Raw genomic sequence first — 20,666 nt, forward strand, 5'->3', positions numbered from 1 at the left:
AGTGATGGATACATGTACTTTTACAGATGTCCCTATGAAATAATGCCTGCCGTTTAAAGGTGGTTTCCTTCTGTGATGTGTACTTTGAACGATTGCTTCCTACAATGTACTCATACAGACAACTGCCTCGAATAATGTGAACCTGCACTTGTAATGGCCGTTTACATACATTGATGTTTTTGCTACAATGATTTTACAAATGGCTGGCTGCTTCACATGTAACACTGGTATGTGTTTGGGAGCTTGCCAATAAAATTCAAGTTTGTGATGGTAAAACCAGCAGTAGCTTTACCACTTCTGCATAAACTTGAAGGTTATTCCGTAATTCTGTCATCCTTTCCCCACCCTTCAATGATCCTCCTGCACATATATGGCTTACTTCCAATCATCTTGTGCTCATTATCCTCCAGCAACACCATGTTTTGTGCAGCGTAGGTGTTTTGACAAAGTGAAACCTCAATACGCTGCCATAGAACCAAACTTTCAGACACCTTTATTTCACACATGATACATATATGTTCCAGAACAGAATTTTTGAGAACATTTTGCACAACTTTCTGCTGATGTTGCATTCACTAAGATCTTCGTACATAGTTTTTTTATTCTCCAACACAACCACGCTTAAATATCAGTAACGTGCTGAAATATGTAAATGTATATATTTATAGTTTACCACTACGACATAAATTTTTTGGGCACCAGATAATACTAGTACATGTACTAATTACTAGTTTATAAACAATTATAATTATAAAAAGATGAACAAAAATAACTATAACATTAACACAACAATAATGCAACAAATAACCATTAACATTCATTAACAAATACTACTTTGCAACTTCACACTGAGAAAGCTGGCAAACATATGCAAGATATATCTAATATCATGCCCTTGAAAATCATTAAGTTAGGATATGATGACAACCCATGCTAACCACATCTATCAATCCCCCAACACACGACTGCATCTTGTAAGGAGTCAATACACACCTATCCCTCTGCGCTAGATTCTGCACACATTCAGTTCATTAAGTTCATTAAACAGGTTTCTCGCCAGTACCTGGTTTAAAATGAATTAGTTTAAAACAAAAAGTATAGGGTAGTGCCCACTTTGAAACTTTAATAAATCTGCTTTTCTCAGCATTTTTTTTTCTATATGATTTGTCATTCTTTAGGTGCATTCTACCCTAGACAACACCATATACAGATACAAAACAGAAAAGAGTCAAGTTAACAGTGGAAAGTGGCACCATATGTACTTTCTTACAAATATGAGGCAATTCACTATTTCATCTACAAACTGAAAAATCCAATGACAATAAATTATTTTCAACATAACAATCCTTACAGTTGTACAACATGTGTTTGTTTCCTGACTAAAAAAGAAAATTGAAAGAATAATTATGAAGAGACACAAAAGACAAAGCAGTCTTTACTCCTTGAAATTTAACCCAAGAACCAACTGATGACAAGACATGTATCTGTAGTCTGAATGCATCAAAAGTGTCAATATTTAGACCTTGTAGAGTCCATGTGAGATTTCCATTTGTTAAAATACCTCTTGATCTGTGCAGCATTGTTGTGGTTGCCAGCTATAACTAACAGCCATTTCTGTTTCCACCTGAGGAAGATTGCTCTCTTCATGTGAATCTTTGTCTGGTGTTCCATGAGCCATCTTGACTGGGATAGAATCTGATTCCGGTGCAGGCTGTCCCTCCAGATCATGAGGGTCTTCCAGGTCAGGGTTTTACCCTGTGTGCTCACAAACATGCTTGACAAGCGCTCCAGGAGGTTCAGGTGGGCCACCATGTCATTCCAGGTATTGAACGATCTGCAAAAAAAAAAATATCTCCATGTCTTTATTTCTTATTTCTACACAGTTTGAGATTTTCAATTCATCTAACCACACATACAAGTGGGTTTCCAAAGTACATGCACACCCATTTACCAGTGATCAATAGACAAGGATATTTAAGCAACCCCACATGAAAGGTTTTAATGGTACTATAACCAGGCTAGTATGCCGACAGCAGTTTGCTTTATACATAATGATGAATAGAAAGTCACAACTGACACACAGATGTTTGGTTGTCTGCTCATATTCCAGCACATCATCGATGTACTAAATTACATGGTACACACTGGAAAAGCTCTTCTCAGCTCTTTCAGGATTTTGATGATGAGACTGTGGCATTTATCCTTTACTTTTTCACAACCCCTGCCACATTTTTAATTCCCTGCTGACTTATCATTCAAGAAACTGGCCAGTGGTTATTACATTTGATCCTCAACCTTTCAGAGCTGTGTTATGTGATGTTAAACAGGAAATATGGCAGATTTAGCCAAACTACTTTTATTGTGTTTTCTGACTTGTTAAAGACAGTTTGGAAGCATGGCTCACAATCAGTCAACTACATACATCTCTTACAATAACTGAAAGCCACATTAACACATTTTTTAACTGGAATTTTTTTTTTTTTTTGTGCCTAACAGCACAATTGATGCCATTCTAAAATTTTGTTAAGGAAAAAGGCAAACAGACAAACAAAATAAATGTGAATTTTGGTGGGGGTGAGTCTATTCTTACCGAGTCATCAGTAATCCATCTTCATATGATACCAGAAGACGCTGGGAAAAGTAACGCCTCTTCCAGAACTCAAAAAGATGTTTGGTTCTACGGTCCTGAATGGCCCGCTGTAAAGCTCGGCACCTCATCACTCGATCAGACTTCTCTGTAAAATATCATAGAAATGGAGAATTACATATCCGCATTATGTAAAACTTTCCTTCCAGAACTATCAGTTGAGTTTGAAATTCAAACTCCATTTAGAATATTCATGTACAACCTGACAATACATTACGTGAATATAGGTATGTATACATGAGAATTGCCTCACAAAAATCAGACAGAAGGGCAAACCAATAATGATAGCACCCAACTGCTTTACATGTACATACCCTGACCCTTATAAGGTGTACTGGAGGTAGTCTTGCGGTACATCTGAGGTGTACCATTGGGGTGTAGCACATCTGAACAGGTGTGTGTCTAAGGTATACTTGAGGAGTATGTGAGGTGTATGCAAGGTGTATGTGAGGTATTGCCAATTAGCCAATTTAGTACCTCAAGTGCACCTATAGTACAAATCAGTGGAGGTGTACCCTGTAAATATTAGGTAAAAAATATGGTGCCTGAGGTACAGGTGAGGTACATGATTATATGCAAGGTGGATGTACACTGTTTTCTCTTATTTTGATACATAACATACATTTAACATACTTAAATATTAACTGTATAAATCATAGTGAAATTTAAGTAAGTTTGTAAGTGCATGCTGTTCTGTGTTTACAGAATCTGTAAATCTCAGCTGATTTACAACAGTGATATACATTTCCATGAAGCTTTCTAGCTGCTTGATCAAAATTTAGTGCTACTCCATTTCTATGCCCTCTAGAACTGTTCATGTGCCCAGACTTGTTACAAATTCTGTCCCAGGAAGCATCAATGAGTGCATAATTGGGATGTTTTTCCACAGCCTGGAATATATATGCACCTTGTTCAGGGCAGCCATCTTGGAATAATTAGGGGCAAGTATATCCATGCTCTGTGATTCGTCAATATTTGCACTGAATGGCAACTCAGAATAGGGTGAGACAAAGGCTTAGTGTTGATTTTTTTCAAGCTCCTGAGGTACATCTGAGGTATAGGCATATGACTGGGGTGTACTTGAGGTATAATACACCTTCGATAACATAGATAGGATTACACCTCATCTATATCTCACACTAAGGTGTACATGAGGCGTACACCCCATATACACCTCATCTATACCTTACACTGAGGTATACACCTCATGTCTGTAAGGGTATCAGCAGTCTGAAGCTTATCCAAGTTCTAGATATGTTACATACGGTACTCAAATCAGCGACTAATGCTAATGACATCAATCAATCACAGACATACATGTAACTAAACCACCTAGATCTGAGATCTGTTTCATTCTTCCTAACTTAGCTTTCAGAAATACAGATCTGTACTCTTTCATTAATTAACCTGGAATATAGTCCTTCTACATGTGCTGTCCTCAACATGTCAAAGCTATCCACTATAAAAACATCTTACCCATAATCCTTCAGTAATTCTTACTTCATATCACCTAGATATTTGTGAATAATGAAGACCATAACGTCACAGTTAACACATGTATCTGTTACATTGGTGGCAAACCAAACTCCGTTAACCGCCATTTTCAATTTGAGTCGGCAGCACCGTCCAAAAAAAGATAAACTAGTGGAATGATTTGATTGAAACCAATGAGATGTACACCATCTAAAGGGCGATTGACACATTGCTTAGGAATCTTAACTTTAATTTGTGTGTTAATAATGAACAGAAATGATCTATAATCAATTATATTGTGAAAAAAGATGGTCTTAATTTTGGGAAGAGTCCAGCCAAGTCCACCTTAGCAACCGATCACGTGATTTGAAATTGGCGGCTTGCGAAATTCTGATGCTGTCCGAGTGGGTGCGTCGGTTACATTTGTGTTATTTGCGATGTTATGGCCTTTATTATTCCCACATATTGAGGAGACAGCCTAAGTTAGTGAATGTAATGGTACAGAGCAGTTAATGTGGAAGCCAAGCTGGGAACATGGCTAACCAAACTCAGAGCTATAAACCACCAAGCCTACATCTGAGAATGAAGTGTTTAAGATCTTGGAGTCTATGTTTCTAAACACTATTTATAACCTACCTGATGACCACTTTCTCCATCCATCAAAAGCTTTCATCTGGACAGACAATTCGACTTTCCTCTTATTAATGTTCTGAGACAAAAATTTCTTCCACAGTTCCCAGTAGTGCCTCAGGATGGGTGTAGTCCTGTAGTACAAGTATAGTTTCAGCTTCAAGTGATGATCTTCTAGTCCAATTAAACGTAACTGCCATTTTTCAAATGCATTTCTCATCTGAAGTAAAAACATGAGTGAAGCCAATGGTAAATATAGCATATTAGCAAACATGACAAATAATATGTTAATTAAGGTACAGACCAGTATGGTGTAAGATTTTCAAAGAGCTCACATGACACCTAACCCGATGAAAGGATACAACTCTCACTCATTATAATTAAATTCAAAGGGGGACTCGAGGGTGAGCTACGCAAAAGGTCCATATGACAGTAAAACGCAACATTTTCTTCTGTGACGTTGCAGAGCGCGTGTATTTAATATATTTTTTATGAGCACATGTACACCAATAATTGTGATGTAATAAAGGAAAAAATATGAGTTCACAGCTTTGCACCGTCTTGATACAGGTGGGACGGAATTGTTGTAGGGGAATCAACAATAACCTGTGATATACAGAATATATTTAGAAATAGATACAGTGCAGGGCCCAGTTTCACAAAGATGTCGTACATGTACGATAATGGCACATAAAGGACAATGGTACGGTAATAGTGACATGCAAAATATCATACAACAAATGGGCACGATAAAAAAATGTCATACGTCATTTGTGAAACTGGGCCCAGAACTTACAGTTACACTGTAAGACAAATCATTGAAAACATGGGTTTCAATGAAGAAAGACGTATACATGGTATACCAAACAAGGTAACAAAGTCATGAAAAGAGAGTATGTCAAGCAAACAAAAGGAACAACATGATGGTAATATTTGCTATTTGCAGAGTTTTCACACAGGATGGGGGATTCAGGCAAGAAGCTTACTTGTCGAGTTCTGTAAATTTTCTCTGTCCGCTTACTTTCCACTTCTGCCTGATTCTTCACATTTGTGATCCATGTGTGAAAATATCTGCAAACATACACCTTTTTTAATATCAAAATGGAGAGAATCTTAGGACAGAACATTTTTATCAACTGCCACTCATAAACACACGTATGACCAGTGATAACAAACACTGTTGCATATACATGTAGGTCAACTGCATTTCCCACACAGTCCCATGCACACAATATGTTCAATCTTATCACCACAATTTGCATGTTTTCTCGTCATGTCATGTCAATCGTCTGACGATTGCATGTCAATCGTCAGAAATGATGGCATCAATAAACATACTGGGCACGTGGAACATGCTTGGCACACCATATTCGGGCTCTTTCCGTCACTCCCCAAAGAAGTTGTTTCACCACTGAAGTCAGCACAGCATGCTACTTAATTTTTGGATTGAATGCTGGTGCCTAAAGGAAACTGTAGTTTAAAGTCAATTTAACACCTCAAGAAGAAAGCTGAGAAGCTGTTTTGTGTTTTTTATATGTTAGGCCACATCAATGATCATATACTCCAAATTAAGAAAAAAAAAAACAACAAACATTTCATGTATTCATTAAACCAAAAATTTACAGTCATTCTGTAGTATTGTCTTTTTAACCAATCTATTGATGCTGAAGTAGCCTTGGTAGCAAACCTTTCACACAGTTTGTCAGCAAGGAACAGCCGGCACACTCTGGTTTTGATGAACAGCTGAACCCAAGTATCCCAGGATCTTCTCAGACTGTTCATCAGAACCCTGGTCTGTATTTCCTGTCCAGTGCGTATCAAAGGAAAATCACTGTTGTTCTTGGCTTTGGAGGTTATGTGCTGGAAAATCAGCCGCTTTTCTCCCAGCTGTAATGATAATGGCAAATATACTCTCGACTTTAGTAACAACTGAGTAAACAGAAACCCTGTGGTTTATCCCAATTTCTTGATTTGCAACAAACAAAGCCAAATGGCACAATACTTCACTATCACAGCTGGTACGGATACTGTTCAGTTGTATTGACTTTCTTACACTGTATTTCCATCTGGATAAAGCCTTGCGTTTGAGATAATGGTCATGCCTCTCCCAGCCACTGAATGATAATTCCCTCTTCTTGCGCTGTCCAACCTTGTACATCTGGAGTCTACTGAAACACTTCCTCATCTCAGAGAGCCTCTACACAAAGAATATAGGGAACTAGAAGGCTGTACTAGCCACACGTTTACAAAACATGCATAACCCTTCCCACTCAATTCCTTCAAGTTTGCACCTAAACCCAAGGACAATTAACAGGAACTTTATGAATAACAAGTTAGTAGTAATTTAACATTTAGTAAATGAATAAGAACTTGTCATAACCTCCCACTATCTTCTAATGCTACAAAAAAGCCAAGGTTGTCAAAATCCAAAATTAAAAAAATAAAGCAATGCTCCTCACATTTTTATCAACTCTTGACCAAAGTGGTAGAAAAGTGTATATCACTTTTCAACAGTGGAAGTTTTTGAGATATCTTGGAAACAAGCTAACCCTGCACACAAGATGACCCTATTGCAGTATCAAGGGGAAAGGCAATACCCAATGTTTCTATTTCTTAGATGCAGAGTTTTGGTTAGCACTGTCAGCATTTATGTTTACTAATATATAAAGTAAACCAACTGTTAAAATCTTCTCAAGCACTTTTGACATTCTTTTCAGAAGTTTAATTTACTCAGAAGATACCCAATATCCTCAAAGTTTTACCCTTGATTCATCAATCTCCAACTGGATCTGAAGCCTGTGGTGGAAATCAGCAGTCCAAGTCACAAAAGCCCTTTTTAACAACATCTTCCTTCGAAAAGTTGCTGACAAATTTCTCAAATTGAACTGGGAGACCCAACGATGGAAGAAGGTCTTGAGCAATGTTTTGGACCAGATCTTTTCACACTCTCTTGTTTGAACTCTTGATAAAAACAAAATTCTGAAAAGTAAGAGTATTTACAAACATTACATTTGTGCATCACTCTCATGACAATGAAGAAAATTAATAAGGAATAATTGCCAAAGTTTTTACACACCACTCATTCTTTGACCTGTTCCTTACATTGCTTATTTCTTAAACTTTCAATTCATTTACAGCAGTTCTTCAACCTTTTCTGCATGTTTGCAAGGTGTTTATGCAAGCATATTGTGAAGACATCATTCTGTGTTGACTTATAAAATGATACTTTTTGTGATGCCTTGAAACTGGTCAATCCAACCAATGTAGTTCTTTCTCCAAAAAATGTGCACATATTGCACTGAAAGTTGCTCTTTTATATGAGAAAAGATTGAGGAATTAGGATATATGGAATTTAACACTACCCCTTATAACATCACACTGAACAAATGTGTGACAGATCTTGTGATGTCTGACTCACAACCATATTTAAACATTACATTATTACCATTACATATTACTACTAACTAATCCACAAACTTATTTCAATACCTTTTCAAAATGAAACTGCCAAATGCTATTTACCTTAAGTAGAAGAAAACTGACAAATCTGATATACAAAAATGAGGCAGGAAAAAAATAGATTCTGTTTAATCGCTTAGTGGTCCTACCTCCAAGTGAGGAAGGCTGTTGTTGTTGTTTGGACAGCTTGGTACTTCAGGTGACCCAAGAATTTCTTTTTACGGACAACCACTCGTCTCCATCCAGTGAATGCTCTGTGCAGGAAAAAAGAAACTCAGCAGATGAGAACTGAGAGATGTTTGTGTCAGCTCTAGCTAAATAATGATAATCCATAGGCATGGCAGCGTTTTGTAAGTTTCCTCACGTAAGTTTCTCTTCCCTCATGAGATCAGAACACACCGCACAGGGCTCAGCAATTTGCGATGTTGCACTTCATGACATCTCATGCGTGACAAATTCAATGTAGCACCCTAAGCTGTGCTTCATCACCTTTATTTTTCCATTGGGACTTCTGTTGTGCCCACTTGTAATCAGACTGTGCATTATCTGCCCGAGTTGGTCTGATGTACATTCTGTCTGGTGTATAAAGCACAACACAGAAAATCGTGAAGAGCATGATGTGTCATTTGGTATAACGAAACAACTACATGTATCACAGGACCTGAGCTGACAAATCCCAATGTTCCACTCTGCAACAAGCATTTACTTCTGTTTTTTAGGTTTACTGCAAAGCCTTATCTCATTTGAGGTTTTTCAATGTTAGAATGGGTTAAATTATGTCAATTCTAAAAACATATCTTCAAACTAACATTTATTTGTTTACTAGTTTTGCTGAAATTTTCAAAAAATGTTAAAGATGCAAGATCTTATGCAAGTCACCACCTGTCACTTGAGCAATATTTATGGTATTCAACCTTCACAATGTTGCCTTAAAAATGAAAGGCAAATACTGAACAGTTAAGCTGGTTTTTCTACAGACAAAACCACCATAAACCAAAGTCACAAGGAGATGCTTACTGGTAAAGTTGTCTTCTTTTCACTGATACAATGAAAGACTTTATACCAAGAGACCTCTGAGTTAAGTTAGTCCAGGCTGTCCAGATGCAGCGCTTTTGCCTAGTCTCCAATTCTGTGAAGAAAGCTCTGACCATTGCTTCATCATTTGCTTCCTTTATCTGTTTTCTGTGAAGCCAGTGAATGTAAGCCCCTGAAATGATAAAGATATACATTTAGTTTATGTGTATCCATTTTTTTTTTCAGTTGATTCCAACCTTGTTTTTAATGTCTGATATCACAATGAGTGATTTCAAATGACATGAAACAACGAGAATTACATATACACGTAACTTTCCCATAGTACATGTATATGTAAGTAAGCGTCCAAACATTCCAATCCATACTGGCCCTGAAACCAATAGTCACTGATGCAAACACAATCTTACATTTGAGCTTCAGATAGCTTGATATCATTTTCATCTCTTGCTCCAACCTCTTCAACCCTTCAATTTTCAGGAGCCTTTCTTGTCTCTTCACGGCAAACCTGGAGAGAAAAACAAATTTCTACAATAAAAAATGTGTATTTAATTTTTTTTCTCAGAATACACATGCAGTAAACTGAAAAGCATCCAGTTCTGCATGAAAGTTGCAAACTTACATTCCACATCAGGTATGCTTCAGACATTTCGGTGAAATCATGTCCTGTAGTACTCAGTGGTGCACAGAATGAAGAAATCCCTAAGTGCCATTTTTAAGGGTTTGACAAAACTAGTTCAATCTGGAATACCTTAATTTTGCTAATTTTTGGGACAGATATTAGTAGTGTTGAAAGAAGAATATTACATTTCTTTTCAGCCTTTTGGAAAAGTAAAGATATGAGTATGTTGTTCATTAGATGGTCTAACCATGTAAGAAAAAAGAAACTCAATATTCCTGCTTACAATTACATATATATTGGCTAAACTCTGCAGACCAGGTGTCCTAAATATTACACGAAATAGGGTAGTACTGCCAAGAAGCAAGGCTAACCCCAGCTGTTCTTCTTAGGCATGCATTTTGCTTTGCTTATGGCCCAGTCATGGTAAAATGCTTGCAATTAATAAAGATCAAGAGATCGCAATAAATCACAGCGGTCATAGATACCAATGCTGTGATGGGTCTTCCGCCATGCCCTTTGTTTTGGTTACATTTTGGAGACTTCATACAAAATACAAGACTTAGTACATGGAGAGCTATAACTCTCAAATAGTAACCAACCTTTCTTCCTTTCTACTCTGGCAGTAGCGCCTCCATCTGTGAAAGACTTTCCTTGCCAGAACTGAATCTATGACATGACATACAGCTGTCCTACTCTGCTTCAACAGCTGAGCATTCAACTTAAGCTTCAACAGGACGTTAAGTTTCTGCAATCTTTCACTTTGTGCTCTCCTATAGCTCTTTATCAAGAAGTGCTGTTTCCATAGCAGCCAGCAATTCCTGGAATCATTAGAAATCGTATTTATGAATATTTATCATCAATCTTACATGTTTACATTACATTAATGTTACATTTTTGGATGTTAAGAGTTCTTACAAACTCCTTCATGTTTCTCCACCTGATAACATGAAAGCAACAACATTAGAGAAGTATTGTCCAGTGTGATCAAAAAGCAAAAAACCAGAACATAACAAAACAGTGACACCTTTTACCTTGGCTGTGATATGAGGTAAGGGGCCTCTCACACAAAGTGAACGTATCTTAAGTTGACTGTAACTACCATGGGTATATACTTTTATGTGTCATGTTGTCATGGTACTTACCATCAACTTATCTCATGATCGCTTTGTTCAATTTTAAAATCATTTTCAGGATTAGAGGTATTTACAAAAAAAAAAAAATGAAAAAAACCCAGGTTAAAATGACTTAGTTTTAATACAGCATAGTGCAATATGATAGAAAGTATAGATATAAATATCAGAAAATCTACTGGAGACTAGGATGACTCATAACCTGTACCTCATGGTCTTCAGCTTGTAGATATGCTGAACCTTGACCTCTAGCAGGCGTCTTTTCCAGGTGTTAAGAGTGGTTAGACAGAGAGAGAGACTCCTGAACTGATCAGCAACTGCAACTGACTTTTTCAAATGTGTGACGAAGTCAGAGTAACGAGTCCTCCACAACCTCCATGATTTAGTCAACAACATTCCTCTAGCAAAAAACAAAACATAAACACAGCAAAACAGTGCAATTCATGGTTCAACCTCTGTGTTCAAAAACATAGTTTTATATGTAAATCATTATCATCTTTGTGGATGACATGTACAAACACCACAATAGGGGAGTTTCAAGTTTCAATGTTATAACGTTGTGGTGGCTTCCCTTTGTGCAGTCTTGTTGCCACTTAATTGTGGTTCAAATAATTGTATTTAAGCATTTGCAGGTATATACAAATAAGGAAAATTATCCACAAAAACTTTTATTAATTTCACATTTACCTTGCAAATTCTTGAGAATGTCTTTTCCAAGAAATAAAAGTCATTAATTTATGTATACATGTGATACTGACTATTGTATATAACCATATGCATGCATGTTAACATAAAAAACCTGTGATACAAACATAGAAGGACATCATTTTAATGTTTTAACATCATAACTCGAAAGCTGTGTTTTCTATTAGGTAAAAGTCTTGACTTAAACTAATATGATCATAAGATTGAAATGGCATACTTTGAGAACATGTGGCAAGAGAAATGCATAGTTATTTCTAAATGTTAAAAACGAACGCCAGTTTGATTACATTATAAACTGATACTTCTATATGTACATGTAGAATTAGTAGAGCCAAGTACACATCTGCGAATGATGGTTTCAATGTATTACATTGGACTTACTGACCTGTTGAAGGCTTTAGCATCTTGGCAGTCCATGAACAACATGTGCCACCTGTAAAACACGGGGATCATCACCCTTCTCTCATTCATCTTTCTGTCATATAAAAACATAGGAGATCATTTAATACTCTGCACTATTAAGGAAATAGCAGAAAAAGACTGACAAACTGTTCAGTTAAGCATGAAAGTTATGATTCATCTAAATTATCACTTGAAAAAGCCAAATGAATGAATGAATGATTACAGCTTCTATGCAAATCATCTATGCAATATAGCAGTCATATCATGGGAAAAACAAAAAGCTAAATGAAACTGGCACTAAGGTAAGCTATGTTCAAACTTGGCTGCCCTGTAGGGCATGTATAGGTGTGAATGTATGATGTCATGGAAACCACAAAACCCTTCAAAAAAGCGAAAGTTGCATGTACCTTGTCAGACGCTTCTGAAGTTTCCTCACTCGTCTGTTTGCAGTGATAAGACACCAGTTATGGACCACTTCCCTAAAAACATGACTTCTGAAATTAAAAGAGCAGAATGCAGATGTTCAAAATGGATGTATATGTATGGAAAAAGGTTCATTATACTTTGTCAATTTTCAACTGACTAATATAAAAATCAAAAACTCAATCTGAAGTCACACAGAAGATACATACAAAAATTTCATGGAGATCTGTGCAGTGTGTTTGGAGATGTTATGCAGACGAAATCCCGATGGTAAACCTGTAATTACATCCATGGGGGGTAACTGTAAATATTAATATGAAAATTGCACAAGTTCACTTCATGGGAAATATTTTCCTGGAAATTGGAATTTCTCTTCATCTGTACACACATGAAAAGAAAGACAATGATTCAAGTATAAACCCTTAGATCTTTGTAGGAATTATGAAAACAAATTGTTCTTTTTTACAAACTATCTAGAATGTTGGGATTCTCTTCAATCATATTGAAGATAATCATGTTGATACCACAGGAGAGAATTTATTTAGGAAATTATACAGGGCTGCAGTTCAAAAACTGACAGTAGATCCTTATCACTATGTGTGATGCTATGGTAGTTACTACAAACTCTAATACAACTCTGTGTAAGTAAATGTACCGGTAACCAGGTCTGAATGGGTCTTTGAAGAAGAATGACCCAGGAGAAGTGGTTTCAAACACACAATACCTATGCCTAATAATTATGATTACAAGATTACAAGCAAGAGACACAAACCAGTGTTTGTGTGACTTACAAATGGAAATGTCCCAAAATTGTATACAGGATTAAGCTGCTCATATTGCATGATTCTATTGATTTTACAACAGTGTTTTGAGGTTTGTTCAGAAGTTAGGAATGTATCCAACAGGAAAAATTAATTTTCATTCCCAGAGTAATATTTTGCAACATTTAGGAGGCAAATTTTTAGGCCATTTACTGCACCCTGAAAACCAGGGCACACCATGTGAATCTTACATTTAACATGGCTGGTACATATATGAGATTGATTTATTTATTTATTTGATTGGTGTTTTACGCCGTACTCAAGAATATTTCACTTACACGACTGCAGCCAGCATTATGGTGGGAGGAACCCGAGGGAAACCACGACCATCCGCAGGTTTATTCTGAGTATGAGCTAATCAAAATATTAATAAGCAGACTTCTTTACAGTATTATGTGTTGTGTGAGATGGCCACATCATCCAATTGTTACTGTCACCAGTTGCAGCATATTTAGACTATCTATTACCGACGAGTGATCATGAAGTCATACTATCACCTGTAGTGATTATCAGCCTTACGGCACATCACGGCTTCAATCATAGCAGTCTTCCACACACTGAAGGCCTTACACACCACCACACGTTCTCTATATTCATGTTCAAACTGATGACATCTAAAACATATTAAACATGGAACAAAATGATCAGCACATGATTAGTTGAACATCATGACATTCATTAGTGAAATAAAAAACAAGATTCTCTTACTCCTATTTACACTGTCCTTCACCAAAGGCTACCATTCAACAATGGTCAAAGCTGACAAAACAACTGTACTTTAATACAAAATACCTTCACATTAAATTGATGCCACAAAAGAAAATGTTTCTGTTTTCTGCATTACAGGTGACCTTTACCTTATCCTCAGTTCAGAGTCTCTTTGCCATGAGGAAAACTTCAACTGCCATCTTGCTTCCTTTCTTCTGTCAAACTTCTGCTTCCACTGAAACAAAAAAAAAAAAAAAAAAACGGTTCTGTTTAGAGAAGTGAAATCCGAAACACCAGAACTCTAATGATCATGGAAACTTCAAAACAGTTAAGCTTACTCAGTTTATGATTTTGAGAATACCATATTAAACCAGAGATGGGCCTCTGTGGCCTAGTGGTTAGCGTACTAGCATGCTTGGCTTTCAGCAATAAGGTCACACCAAACATGGGACCAACATCATTCTCGGACAATCTTACATGAAGTTTTCTTGGAACTGGGTTGAGTTCACGAGTGAGTGAGTGCTTGGGGTTTAACGTTGTACTTAACAATTTTTCAGCATATGTAACATGCCTCCTTGTTGCAGGATGGATTTCCACCGCTCTTTTATCTAGTGCTGCTTCACTGAGATGACCTACCGAAGGCAAAGTAAGCCGCCTCGCCCGAGCCATTATACTTATACGGGTCAACCAGTCGTTGCACTATCCCCTTCATCCTGAAAGCCAAGTGAGGAAGCTACGATTTCCTCTTTTAAAATCTTAGGTGTGACCTGACCCAGGATCTACCGCTGACGCTCCCTAAGCGGAAGTTCTACCAATTGTGCTATTGGGGCTGGGAGGAAGTGGGTTGAAGACAGGCGTCTTTCTATCCCAGCTTGGGACCACTTGCCCACCACCAACATGATGTGTCACGCATGGGAAAGTCTCTACATGCAGGTAAAAATTCTGAAGAATGAGATCATAAAACAACCATCAAGCAAAATGTACATGTATATGTCAACAGACATTTTGCTGCCATGAAAGGAGAAACTCACAAGTGAAAAGTGTCGCCTGGTGAGGCCTGTTATCCTGGTGCTGATCGCGGCTTCCTGTTCCCGAATGCCTCTCCACAATGCCCATTTCAAAGCCCTAACAGCTTTCCTCGCCAGGTGGAACTGACATAAGTCTGCAGCTTTGGCCATGTTCAGTTTTGCTTGGTACTGCTCCCTCCAAAGGGCCAAGTACTTCTTAATCATTACAGTGCGCTCAATAGAATGGGCTCTAAAATGAAAATCTCTACATGTAAAATACACTGTACATCATAGAGGCAAGATAATACACAGGAATAAGATCGAATGAGCTTTTCCTTTCCTTTCTTGAGATTATAAAACTGTCCTTTCGAAAGATTATCTTCTCACATGTAATTTAAGCATATACAACAAGTCAAGTCAGAATATTAAATTAAAATGGCAGATACTGATACAATGTGGATTGGTGGCTTGATTGAAAACCATATCCAGTGAAATTATTAAATTTAACACTGCATTAAGTTTTTCCTCACCAATGATCGAAACGAATACCTCTTCTATAAATGGTCAAATTATTTTACACTTGAAGCTTTAATAGCATTAATCCAGGAGTTGAAACTGAACCTCAACACACAAGTATTCTGCGCAAAGATATTTCCACCTCCATTCAAAACACAAAGTAACACAATCTATTTTCAAAATGAAGACTTACTGATACAACTTATGAGAATATGCCTGTCGTTTGGAGACAATCTTCTGGACATTGTTGTGCCACTGCTTAAACCACCTGGCCTGATGTCAACAGTGGAAAAGTTATAAATACTAAAGAAACACAATGCAATAAAAAGCTAATTCTCAGAGCTGCATACAATAAGGTGTGTTCTACTTGTTGATCAGGCCACCACTAGAGGCTGATTTATTGGTATTAAGAGATTTTACGGTGATAGCACAGTTCCCTGAAAGTCAAGTGATCCAAGACACTGCAACATAAGTGACATGCCAAGTCCCCCATCCTCATGTACATGTATGCATGGTGGAGCCACTAGTGACAAACAGAACGATACATCAGTGGCTTCACGCTCCACTCATGCCTTCCATTGGATGAATGGAATGTTATTATAGCGACATGGGAAGAACAGAACTGTCACACCCTATTAAGTACATGTACTTGACTGGTGTATTTTATACATATCTCAGGAATATCTAACCTACATGTTACATACAAGACAGCAATCATTGGTGAAGAGATTCAACAGGATTGGGACTATTGAAAATAAACATAAGTGACATTAGAGTAAAGCTGAGGCTCACTATTAACTTACCAAAATGATATTATTGTAGCAGTTTGTGGGGTCAGTGTGGTAGAGGAGATCTATCAGCCTGATAGCACGCTCAGCTGATGTCTGGGACTTGGGCAGGTTTGTCAGAATATTGGTCTGCTGCTGCTGTCTACAAATATACATGTGTAAACAGAATATGCATGTCAATCCATGTCTGGATTCACAAACCTTCTAGTAATGGATAGATATTTACAAAACCCTAGAAATTTAGCATTCAAATTTTAAGACACCTTTAAAAAGTGGAAAAAAATATACGTATAAAGCTTCAAAAATTCCAACTAGACAAAGCTGAAAGAAACCTTCCCTGACCATATAAATGTTGAATAAAGATGGTATTACAGAATACAAAAGGCTAGCAATGGCTGTTGCACTCAATGGTACCAATACTACAGATTTATTCATTCTGTATGGCTTCCAAATACTGTCCTGTGTACTCAAGATAACTTCAGATATATAGTTTAGTAAGAAACACACTTGCCTGTTTTTGTAATCTTTCTTTTTTTTGACATGTACGGGATATGTAGATTTCTCCTGTTTCTGATGACAAACCTCATAATTTGTCTGTTCTAGTGGACAACCATAAGAACTATCAATGCCAATATGCGAGTGAAGATGAGGCAAAGTGAGATTGGAATGTAAATCAGGGGTTTTGTGTTGATGCTGTTGGTAAGGAAAGGAAATGCTGTGATATCCAGATTCTCTGGAATATAACATATCCTGAAGACTCCTATGACTACTATCTGTACAACTGATATCATCCTCAAAACATCTTTCTGGTCTCGGACAGTTATTCAAGAAGCCAGACCTTGAATGAGTAGACAAGTGATCAGGGCTTGACAAGTCACTGGAGTCAAGCGGACAGTGATCTGAGCTGTCAGTGTAATCACTGTTGACACAACTTAATGAACCAAAATTTGTCAAATGTATTTGACCTAGAAATGGTGGTTGCACTGTTATATTGACAGCTGGGGTGCTTCTGGTAAATTTATGGCCATGCTGCTTTAGCCTCATCTTTGAAATAGTTCCTGTATTCTCTGTATCTTGGCTTCTGTACATATCTTTGTCAGGTTGGCGGATACATCTCTTAGAAGAGATTTCTGTTCTATCTTCGGATATAAAATGTTGCACTTTTCCTGAATGATCCAGATGACTGAGACCAAAACTGTCATCTCCCCTTGGATCATGTCGATTTGTCTCTCTGTCTGTCTGTAGTCTGTTACTGCTGCATAAGTACAGCTCAGGGATAACATTGGTCTGTATTTGTAAGCCTGGTTGTTTCAGAGAGGCGCTCTTCTTTGGGGTACTAGAGAACATGTAATCCATCATTACTTCTTCATATCACACCTAGGATATGTGTGCGGACCTATAATGATAACAAGACATTTAATCAGGTGTGTACCTTGCCAGGACTTGGTGGAAGTTTGAATTCTAAGTTTAAAAAGCTGGATTACTGTTGAAAGATGGCTTACTGATGCTGGCTTTGACATATTTACATTTCGGATAACTTAGGGAATCAGTCCATATCAAATAAAAGAACGGGTTAGAGATTTTTTTTAATGAAACTGTCCTCGTGCACCTAGGTTACATCGAGGCTGGGTCTTATGTAAGTATGTCCAGCTAGCTTTGGGCTATATTATACATGGCCTTCAGATGTGATAGTTTCAAAGCCCTGCTGCAATACAAATACTTTGAACTTATGCAAAAACAATGAGCATTTTGCCCATTTGGCATATATTATTTATCACCTCCTGCTCCCTACAAAGAACCTGGGTCCTCAACAGTATGTATCTGTGGCTATTTACAGAGTCATACTTGCTGAAAACAGATGAATTAAGAACTAAACAATATGGTTTTTGTTTGCTTACAGTGACAAAGGTAGGCATTAGCAGCCAAAAAGGCATGTGCAGATTAGGTTTCAAAGTCGTTACAATGGTACAAAGTCACATTATCCAATAAGAAGGCATATTTGTTTATTTGAAAATATGCCTCCTTGGTAAGTCCTGAAAAGACTCCAACTCCTTTTCTTATACTGTCCTGGCATCGTTGGAATCTTGATGCTAAAGGTGTTAATTTCATACTAAATGATGGTCCAGGCAGATTTTCTCTGTTATCGAATAAGTCTCTTGCAAATAAAAAACACCAACCTAAAGACCTGCTTTCCACTCTCACCGCATGACGGTGATGTCAATGGTTTACCATTGGTTCCCCCCATGGCTACGATACTCTGCCAGCCCAAATGTAGAGAAAGGAGTTGAAATACCCACTTGGGGCTAGGATGTTGCATGTGCAGGCGAGCTGAGAGGTGAGAGCCAAAGCTGACATCAGTCTTGGGCTGCAGCCATCGTTTAGAACAGGGTTATCAGGCATGGCATGAAACAGTGTATGGTTTATCATTGGTTGCACCTGTGGCTGCGATACTCTGCCAGCCAAGCATAAAGAGAAGAGTTGAAATAGCCACCTGGGGATATACCTTGCCATGATATGAGAGAGCAAAGGGCTCCCTTTTGACCTACCTTTAATACCCTTTCTAACTACACGTATGATTAAGTGTTACTGATTGAACAACAAGTTCATCATAAGACCAGGGGCCGGTTTCATGAAGCTCACGTGGCTAAGTAAGCTCTTAACTACCAACGTATGTTGTAGAGATATAAAGTGCACTTAGCTAAGGGCAACTTAACACTAAGTAAGTTTCATGAAACCGGCCTATGACCTGGTTTAAAACTTAAATATCGATATTTGACCTGATATTTGAAACTTAAATGCTGTAAGCTGGTTACTGAGAGTTATTCAACTTTGTGAACATTACAAACTGTCCGGATTTCGTTATTAATATTATCAACAAATATCGTAAAAATGCATGCGTGCATGGCGGATAAGACTGTAATGTTTGGATTGCTTGCACCACACTGGGAATGCCAGTTACCTTTGATTTTAACCACCCAACAAATGACAATATTTACAGTCGCCAAGCATTCTTCTATCTGTCAAGTCATCGATTCGCTTCGTACTTCCCGGGGTTACGCATGCGTACACTGGCAAAATTGGACTAAAGGGGGGTAACTCTAGTTGCCTAGATTTCAGTAACTCCTTTGGCTGTCCATACATTTTCCTAATTTGTGTAAAGTGAGTAGACCTGGGAAATAATTCAGGCATAAAGACATGCATAGCAATGTACACTATTGATGTTTCAGTAAAGCTTCTATGTCCACATTCTTGACAGGGCATGTTTGTTGTTCATCAGATCTGACACAACAACAATGCCATTAGTAAAACAACCAGTTCAGTTATTTTGTTTTGCTGTAACCAACATCTGATATTTTCCATATCTCTACTGCAAGTTTTCACGCCACTGGGATATTAAATTCCATGTGTACAGCAGCAAAGTTTGAAATCTGAAAAGTTTTTCCTCACTGGTAGATTTACGTAACACCAACAACTGCAACTCTTAACTGATACGGGCCAATCTTCTTTATGGTTATCACCATATATGTATCTGTGCTGGGAGTTTTATTTAGTACTTAACAATTTGTCAGTCATATGACGACAAGGAAGGAAGGATGAGTCCATGCCACCAAAACAAGTGCTGCCACCACTGAAGCATGATGCCAAACACACTAGACATGACACCCCACCCAGTCATATTTCCTCGCTCTAACCTCTCGGTGCTGAGTGCCACCCAGTCACAGTACCAACCAGTCCTGTTTCCTTGCTCTAGCCTCTCAGTGCTGAGCACCGACCAGCCACAGGGCCAATCAGTCCCGTTTCCTCGCTTTAACCTCTCAGTGCTCTAGCCTCTCAGTGCTGAGCACCGACCAATCACAGGGCCAATCAGTCCCGTTTCCTCGCTTTAACCTCTCAGTGCTCTAACCTCTCAGTGCTGTGCCACCCAGGCACAGGGCCAATCGGTCCTGTTTCCTTGCTCTAGTCTCTCAATGCTCTAACCTCTCAGTGCTCTAACCTCTCAGTGCTGTGCCACCCAGGCACAGGGCCAATCAGTCCCGTTTCCTTGCTTTAACCTCTCAGTGCTCTAACTTCTCAGTACGGTGCCACCCAGGCACAGGGCCAATCAGTCCCGTTTCCTCGTTTTAACCTCTCAGTGCTCTAACCTCTCAGTACAGTGCCACCCAGGCACAGGGCCAATCAGTCCCGTTTCCTCGCTCTAGTCTCTCAATGCTCTAACCTCTCAATGCTCTAACCTCTCAGTGTTCTTACCTCTCAGTGCTGAGCGCTACCTAGTCAGAGGGACAATCAGTCCTGTTTCCTCGCT

General features: G+C 38.1%; 1 protein-coding gene across 3 annotated transcripts; it reads right to left on the bottom strand.

Annotated features, from left to right (window-relative positions):
* Positions 1–199: 199 nt before the first annotated feature.
* LOC135474926 (uncharacterized) lies at positions 200–19,418 on the bottom strand. 3 transcript variants are annotated; one of them, XM_064754615.1, is made up of 21 exons: positions 19,323–19,418; positions 16,875–17,759; positions 16,379–16,505; positions 15,769–15,848; positions 15,084–15,309; positions 14,202–14,287; positions 13,842–13,958; positions 12,508–12,594; positions 12,084–12,173; positions 11,202–11,393; positions 10,463–10,681; positions 9,652–9,749; positions 9,227–9,416; positions 8,359–8,463; positions 7,513–7,729; positions 6,804–6,947; positions 6,438–6,637; positions 5,737–5,821; positions 4,757–4,970; positions 2,591–2,735; positions 200–1,834 (listed from the first exon to the last, which is right to left on the bottom strand). In XM_064754615.1, exons 2-21 carry the CDS (start codon positions 17,720–17,722, stop codon positions 1,510–1,512), a joined length of 3,795 nt encoding a protein of 1,264 aa, XP_064610685.1. In that variant the 5' UTR covers positions 17,723–17,759; positions 19,323–19,418; the 3' UTR covers positions 200–1,509. The 3 variants fall into 3 exon arrangements, with proteins under 3 accessions (XP_064610685.1, XP_064610686.1, XP_064610687.1); XM_064754616.1 differs by having other exon boundaries at positions 19,360–19,414; XM_064754617.1 differs by lacking the exon at positions 19,323–19,418 and adding an exon at positions 18,541–18,661.
* Between the last annotated feature and the right edge of the window lie 1,248 nt (positions 19,419–20,666).

Source organism: Liolophura sinensis, chromosome 9 (assembly GCF_032854445.1).
Source record: "Liolophura sinensis isolate JHLJ2023 chromosome 9, CUHK_Ljap_v2, whole genome shotgun sequence".
NCBI classification, from domain to species: domain Eukaryota; kingdom Metazoa; phylum Mollusca; class Polyplacophora; order Chitonida; family Chitonidae; genus Liolophura; species Liolophura sinensis.

Excerpts from the sequence above, each read along its gene's own strand:
- LOC135474926 (XM_064754615.1), bottom strand. The coding sequence starts at position 17,722 with ATGATGGATTACATGTTCTCTAGTACCCCAAAGAAGAGCGCCTCTCTG. Across the intron at positions 11,394-12,083 it reads GATGCTAAAGCCTTCAACAG|AGGAATGTTGTTGACTAAAT; the intron begins GTCAGTAAGTCC and ends GTTTTTTGCTAG. Across the intron at positions 8,464-9,226 it reads AAAAGAAGACAACTTTACCA|AGCATTCACTGGATGGAGAC; the intron begins GTAAGCATCTCC and ends TTTCCTGCACAG.